The sequence below is a fragment of the Vigna unguiculata genome, chromosome 6 (genome assembly GCF_037176805.1).
Source record: "Vigna unguiculata cultivar grain cowpea cultivar isolate G323 ecotype 2 chromosome 6, ASM3717680v1, whole genome shotgun sequence".
NCBI lineage: Eukaryota > Viridiplantae > Streptophyta > Magnoliopsida > Fabales > Fabaceae > Vigna > Vigna unguiculata.
This window is the reverse complement of record NC_140797.1, coordinates 44,020,364-44,028,072: the sequence shown is the minus strand read 5'-3', so window position 1 is coordinate 44,028,072 and position 7,709 is coordinate 44,020,364. Positions and strand designations below refer to the sequence as shown.

Sequence of the window (7,709 nt, the reverse complement as noted above, 5' to 3'; positions counted from 1 at the left end):
AAATGTTCTAATCACTAATTAAAGATCTTTTACAAAAAATATATTTTGTAAGGAAAGTTATGAACAAAAGGTGTGTAAACGAAGAAAAAGAAATTTATAAGACGTTATAGACGTTGGTGTAGTTAGTCCGTGTTGCACGTCCTAGCTTGTCCATAATCATTAAATATTTTGATTTCACTTAGAAAAAACAACTCACAAAAACAAGGGTAACATACATTTAATAAATACATTTTAATTAATTATATGTAGCTATAATTAACTGGAAATGTGTGAATAAACAAATTAACAGAAGTGTAAAGTATCATTCTAATTTTTGTAGACTTATATATGAGCTATAAGAAGCAATAAAATGTTACTTTATCACTGATCGCTACTAAAAACATTATATATAAGGTTAGAGATAGGGATAAAATATTTTTCTCTTTTATTTAATTTATTATTTTAAAATTTAATTTGTTTACTTGTTAGTATTTTTTTTAATATGTTGTTGCTTTTTATTTTATATTAGAGTTACATTTAATATTCTAATAAATACAAGTATTTTCAATTTAATGTTTATATTATTACCATAAAATATAATACTTATATACTAAATATTTTATTACCATTAACTTTTCCTTAAAATTATTTTTAAAGCATTTAAAATTTAAAATAGCTAAATTCGGAAAACAAGATAACACCCAGAATATTGAAGAGTGATAAACGTATTTTGACTTTTTACTATCCTAAACTAGAATAGGTGTCATGAGTAAAATATGGGTGTGTGGAAACATCTGAAAACAAAACGGTGAAGAAAGCAAAAATAAAAGAGTAGATGATAGAGAGGGATGGTGTTCTAATAAACTTGTACGTAGTTCTAAAAAAAATTTTCCACTTAACGTATCAAACTAAGAATATTATTTAATATCTTTTTTATTTAAATTAGTTTTTAAAAAATATTTTAACTCAGCTTTTGTTGGCATTAATATACCAGATGAAACCATTCAGTTGATGGGCAAAGATAATGCATGTATATTACAAAATATAAAGCTGCAGAATATTTTCCATGTCATGAAGTTTATGACAACGGTTATGATATAATAACCCTAGTTTGTAATTTAAGTGAAGAAGTGGTTTTTGTGCATGTATATCACATGCCTATCTTTTATTATAACAAACGATTGAAAATTGGATCTCTTTTGATTTGCTATATCTTCACAGCATAGTTATAGCCTCTGAGCAGAAGCTTTGTTGCACTTCCATTGCCAGTTCCTCCAGACTTAGTTGACATCCCAGTTCTATCTGTTGTAGTAAACAAATCTACGTATCAAGTAAACAATGTAATCACAACTTCAAGAAAGAAGCTATAAATAAAATCCATATAAGTATTTTATTTGAACCAAAGCAAATATGATTGCAACTCTACGTTTTTATGTTTATTTGAATAGCTACTATCAACCTCATCCAAATTTACGGATATTGTTGTAACTCTGATTATGGTACTTATATTCCCTTGTTTTTTTTTATCTCAATGGCGACACGTATCCAAATTTAAATTGAAGTTCAGTTCGGAAATTAACATAAATATTGAACAAAGTGCCACAGTTAAAATTTCTATAGAGGAATCTACAAAGGTAGATTGCATGAAAATTATGGTAATTGGTGAAACACACACACATCAGGAATTTGATAAATAAAAGTGAGAGAAAAATGATAACTAAATTTCTCAGCATGAAGAAGCGTATAGAAAATTTGTCCTTTGATAAGATTTAGAAGGGGGATCGCATTAGTAAAATGCGTGTAAAATACCATGGTTATTGATCAAAATCAAGAAGTGTTATACCTTTGGTCTGATAACATCTTTTTTATGTCCTTTGAGTTCTAATTTGTGTATCGTGGTTTAGATATCGAAAAGTTGCAAAATTTACACCGATTTGTCAGAAAGCTGTGTGTTTGGTTCACAGAAATGACTTGAAACCCTAATTGGAGTAGGCTGTGATTCTAATTGTTACGATCAATGATAAAAGCTCCCAACAGTTGGGAATCTCAGTGTTATTTTCCTTTATTATTCTTGTGAGTGTATATTTATGCATAGTTGATTATGTAATTACTATATAGTTATTGTTAACTAAAATATATGTTATTGTTAAATAATTATGAGAGGAATAGTTATTGTTTCACCTTGACCACAAACTGGTAAAGGACGGTCTCCTCCATGCTGCTGATGTTGAGATGAAGAACTTCAAAGGAAAGACTTTCCAAAACAGTTATGATCCTTGCAACTTGACCAGGAATTCTTTGGGAGATGACTTTCAAGATCACATTTGAACCACAGATTTTCACTTCAACATCCGCAACAGAAGAGTTGCAGCTTGCTCCCAGTTCCTTGAAAGAATTATTGCTCCCAATTATGGAGGAGCAATCAAGTTGATGAAAATTTGGCTGAAGTGTTCGTGGACTCGGACCAGGGCTAGGGCTTAAACTCTTTCTTCTTTTCTGGGACTCCAAAGCCTGAAGAACTTGGTGTAACTCCTTGATGAATTCTATGACACCCCCTATTATAGATGCTTGATCTCCCTATAAAATAAAAGCAAGAACAGAAAAACAAACTCACTTCCAAAAATCAATCATAGCAACATGGGAAATCTTTTTCCTTCATTGACATCACAAAATTTTAATGATGATTTTGTCAAAACTTAAACATATATATTGTTTGTTTCCACTATTTCTCTGGTATAGTAACTCAAAAACCGATCACACACACACACAGAGAGAAAGATTACGAATAGGAAAAAAGTAAAAGAAAGACAAAGGGGAGAAAATACCCTTTTGATATAGAAACATGGGGTCAACGATCTTAAAACTTTGAGATGTTCATTCATCTGTCTTCTTCGGTTCCTCTCGACAGCTATGTGAGACATGATTTGGTTGTAGATAAGTATGGTTTTGAGGTTTCTGTATGTATCTTGCTTTTTAGGTAGTTAGTTGTTTCCAGTAGAGAAGTCAAAGTGCGATGTATTTATAGGAGGGAATTTAAGAGTAAGAGTGGTGAGAGAAGAGAAGGTAATAAATGCAATAGGTTGCTTTCCCGTGAAGTATTCTTTAACGTAGTTTACACATAGATACACATGTATACACACACAATCACTCATTCTGTGTCTTTCCTTGCTTATAAACATTACGCGTCTCACGCTTATGATCTTGCGTCAATTACGTATCCTCGTGAGTTAAAACAGGGAGATGGTTATTTTCTCAGCTCTCCCATGCATTTTTATCTGTTCCATTTCCCTCATTCATGCATGCCTTGCCGAGCCTTTCATCGCTCAACTTAGTAGCATCTTCCAACCATGCAATTATTCCCAAACATTGTTTTGTTGGCTTTACCAAATTTATCTGCTTCACACCTTTTTAACCCTTTATTCTTTGCAATTCCAGTGATCGCTTGCAGATGCTCACCCTACATTAACTACCCTGTTATTTTCTTGTTCGAATTCAACTGCACCCCTCCATCACTCCAAGAAAAAGGAAAATAATGTTTATATATACACTTAAAATGCCATAACCTGGATATGAATAACATAAATTCATGATTTTCAATTTATTTTGTTAGAGGTAGTATCAAATTTTTATATGTGATGTTGACTCTTCTTGATAATCTTCTCTCTAGAGGCTCGTCTGCATAACTTAAATAATAACATTGAACTCACTTAAAAGACTAAAGTTTTCACAAAAACTTTGAAGTTATAACCGGTTTAGAAATAAGTCGTTGATTGAAAGTATATATATTATAGAGGAGAGAAATACTTTCTGATCATAAAAAGAAAAAAGAAAAATTACAAAAATCCTTAACTAATTCATGGCCTTTTTCATCTTTTATATTTATTTTTTTAATTTAACATTTAAAGATAAAATATTTGTTATAACCATCAAAATTAAAAATAAATAAATCAAGGATGGAAATGAAAAGTAAAATTGTTCTTAAAATAACTTGATTTATCCTATATATAAACATATTCGAGTAAGGAATAAATTACTCATCAGTAAATACTACAACCGACTTTTAATTTTTTTTAAATATGAACAGTGTATGTTGCAACATTTAATTCTCTGTACTACTTCGTCTGGCGGAGAGAAAACAAATAAAAAATGAAAAAGAAATATTAAAAAGAATAGTTAAAATAAAAACCGTTTGATGAGAAAGAAATGAATGAATTTTTTTATTGATGATATTATTCATATTATTTGTTCTTACATATGATGAAGCTGTATTCAATAAATCTTTTGTGCCGATCTAGTATCAGTCGTTAGTTTGGAGTTTTCTTGTTCTGATGAATCTCTGATTACGATGCAAGTGTAGTGTGTCTATAAAAGACACTCTAATTCTTAAGTTAGCATGAATGATATCAGGGTTCCAAGAAATATTTTAATGTATAATAAATACATTAAACAATGTAAATGGCTTGAGAGTGATAATAGCTGCTTATTGTGTACTGAAATATTTCTTAGTATGGAGTAAATGATATGGTAAACTCTTTGTGGCTGTGTACTGTGTACATTTACACTTAGTTCATGGTGTGTGGTTGTGACATTATTAATATTATTTTTTGTATTCAACATTATAATATGTACAGGTGATTAATTATGATAGTTACATATAATCGATTATGTTATGAATAATTTTTACGATTTTCTGCATAATGTTGGAAGAAAGATTCGTTGTGTCTAGCTTTTGTTTTGATCAACAAGAAAATTTATATTAAACAAAGACTTGGGGTAGTCCACTAGGTATTCGTGTAGCAGCAGATAATTCCTTACATGTGCGCTTTACAGGGTGCAATCCATTAACAAAACAAAAGGCATGGCATATCATAACGAAATTAAAAATATCAACTTGCCTAATTATTTATCTCCAGAAAAAGAATATAAAAGATGAACCAGACTTCTCTCCTGCTTTATCATCACAACGAACAGAGAAACAAATTAATTTTTCATCAACGTCAAGCGAAATCACTAATTTAAATGCTAAAGAAGCATTTGCAGAATGCAGTGCTGCTGAAGAGAACAAGTTAGCAGTGGATGTTAAATGGAAGATACCACCACTAAAGATACTATAACTATGAACATTGCTGGAAGACAAATGGAGATACAAGAATTGAAAAATAATTTAAGAAGTGAAAAATAAGCAAATAGAAAAAAATGAGTAAATGTATTATCTCTTTTATAGCGGAACAGCTTATTTTCATGTGAGAGCAGGTGTTTGTCAGTTCAGGGATATGTACCAGATCCAAATTCCAGATAAACTAAAAGAAAACAAATAATTAAGGGCTTATCATTCAATAAAAACGTGTTTAAATCATATGAATTTTTCAAATATTATTTTGAGTTTTTATTCGTTATCATGATAAATAATCAAATGATACAAGCTAAAGCTAAAAAAAGCAAAAAAAAAAGTAAAGACAAAAACATATTAAATATAGAAAAGTATAACTATATAAATAAGATCACTCATATATACATATGAATACCGGTATTTTGACACTACAGTTTTTTTTTATTATTATTTGACACTGTCCCTCGTTATTACTCACTTTTTTTGTTTTAAAAATATAAAAGTTATTTTTTATTAAGACTATTTTACCCTTTTAAGAATTGTCAAAAAAGTCGTCAAATAGTGTCAAAACACATTTTTACTATACATAAATCTTAGTTTTCTTTGGACACTTATTATTTCTTTTCATATAATTTATAATCCTATTATTTTTAATCTCTCTTAATTTATATTATGTATTCATACACTCCTTTTTTTTATATATTTTTCTATAATTAATTTCATTTAATTGATCACATGCGAGAATTTCATTCTTATGAACCACTACATATAGAACCATTCTGTAAACATTCTTTCCTAATACACACCATAGCCATAGCTTGAAAGCACAATGGCTTCTCCTATCGTTCATTTCTCTCTCCTCATACTGTCACTTCTCTTCGTTTCTTGCATCTCAGAAGGCAAACCTCGTCCCTTCATCTTACCCATCGCCAAAGACTCAAAAACCAATCTCTTCTACACTTCACTCGGCCTAGGAACTCCTCGACACCACATGGACCTAGTGATCGACCTCGGAGGACCATTCCTGTGGTACGATTGCGACAAAACCTACAATTCCTCAAGCTACCACCCTGTCCATTGCGAATCCAAAAGCTGCCCTGGAGGTGCTCCATGCACTGGCTGCACCAGTGGCCCTTTCAAACCAGGTTGCTCCAATGACACGTGTGGAGCTTTCATACTAAACCCTTACGCCGACGCTATTTTTACCGGCGATTTTGGTGAGGATGTCTTGTTCCTGTCTCAGTCTCACACCGTACTCCCTGGTCTTATTTCCGGTTGCACTTCCACTGAGGGTAGCTCTCTTCTAAATAACCTACCCCAAACTGGTAAAGGGATATTAGGCCTGGCAAGAACACAGCTTGCGTTACCAACGCAGCTTTCACTGTCTCGCAAACTTCCTCGTAAGTTTGCCATTTGTTTACCATCTTCAAACAAGCATGGACTTGGCAACCTCTTCATTGGCGGGGCACCCCAAGATGCTTCCAAGTTAACTCTCTTCACCACTCCTCTTGTTGTCAACCCCTTCAGCACAGCTCCAATCTTTTCTGAAGGTGAACCCTCTTACGAGTACTTCATAGTTGTGAAATCAGTCAAGGTTGATGGGGGAGCCATAAACTTCAAGCCTTCCCTGCTTTCCATTGACAACAAGGGACACGGTGGAACCAAAATTAGCACCATCAATCCCTTCACCGCTGTGCACAGTGCCATATTCAAACCCCTTGTGAGAGAATTTTCCAAGAAGGCTGTTGATAGAAAGATGAGAAAAGTTACACCGGTGGCACCGTTTGGGGCGTGTTTTGATTTCAGCAGCATTGGTAGGACCGTGACTGGACTGGATGTGCCCACTATTGAGCTGGAGCTGGAAGGAGGAGTAACGTGGAAAGTTTATGGTGGCAATTCGATGGTATTGGTGAACAAAAAGGTGGCATGCCTTGGATTTGTGGACGGAGGAAAAGATGCAGAGACATCGGTTGTTATTGGGGGACATGTCTTGGAGGACAACCTTGTGGAGTTTGATTTGGTTTCCTCCAAACTAAGCTTCAGCTCCTCCCTACTGCTTCATAATGCAAGATGCTCCCACATAAGAACCTGATTTTATCTCCCTGAACTGGGTTTGGGTTTGATCATGTCTTTAATAACTTCTAAGTTACATCCCTTTTGCTTCTCATTTTGCTTTGAGATAACAAGGGCTCCTATGTATAATTTCCTTTGAGTGGTTTCAAAATTTGAGCAGTTGTGTTTTGAATCTTGACCATTGAAGTTTATGTTTTGTCCTAAAGAGTTCTGCAAAAGTATTTAGCATAAAATAAAGTACTGATGTATCATCAATACATGAAAAGACGTAGAAAAATAGAAAATGACGATAAAAATGGAGATATCAAAAAGTTCTCGATATCTAAGCATCTACTTCTATCTCAAACGGCATGCAAGTTGGAGCAGTTCATATCCATATATGAATTAAATTATGTTTAAATTGAAAAATGTAGCTTTGGAGGGAAAGTTTTGCAGCCCTCAATAATGTGTGCGAACAATAATTATCACTTTGCCGTCAAGAAAACTTTTAAAACCACTATTACAATTAACAAAAATAAAGATTGCTTAGAATATAACCTATTTTAGA

General features: G+C 32.7%; 1 protein-coding gene and 1 pseudogene across 3 annotated transcripts; one reads left to right on the top strand and one right to left on the bottom strand.

Annotated features, from left to right (window-relative positions):
- Positions 1–987: 987 nt before the first annotated feature.
- MUTE (basic helix-loop-helix (bHLH) DNA-binding superfamily protein) lies at positions 988–2,965 on the bottom strand. 2 transcript variants are annotated; one of them, XM_085675307.1, is made up of 3 exons: positions 2,805–2,965; positions 2,161–2,556; positions 988–1,299 (listed from the first exon to the last, which is right to left on the bottom strand). In XM_085675307.1, exons 1-3 carry the CDS (start codon positions 2,898–2,900, stop codon positions 1,195–1,197), a joined length of 597 nt encoding a protein of 198 aa, XP_085531433.1. In that variant the 5' UTR covers positions 2,901–2,965; the 3' UTR covers positions 988–1,194. The 2 variants fall into 2 exon arrangements, with proteins under 2 accessions (XP_085531433.1, XP_027933689.1); XM_028077888.2 differs by having other exon boundaries at positions 988–1,281.
- Positions 2,966–5,878: 2,913 nt separating this feature from the next.
- Positions 5,879–7,334, top strand: LOC114187274 (putative aspartic proteinase GIP2 pseudogene; annotated as a pseudogene). The gene has a single exon (XR_014995705.1). The product of XR_014995705.1 is annotated as a putative aspartic proteinase GIP2 pseudogene (transcript).
- Positions 7,335–7,709: the final 375 nt, after the last annotated feature.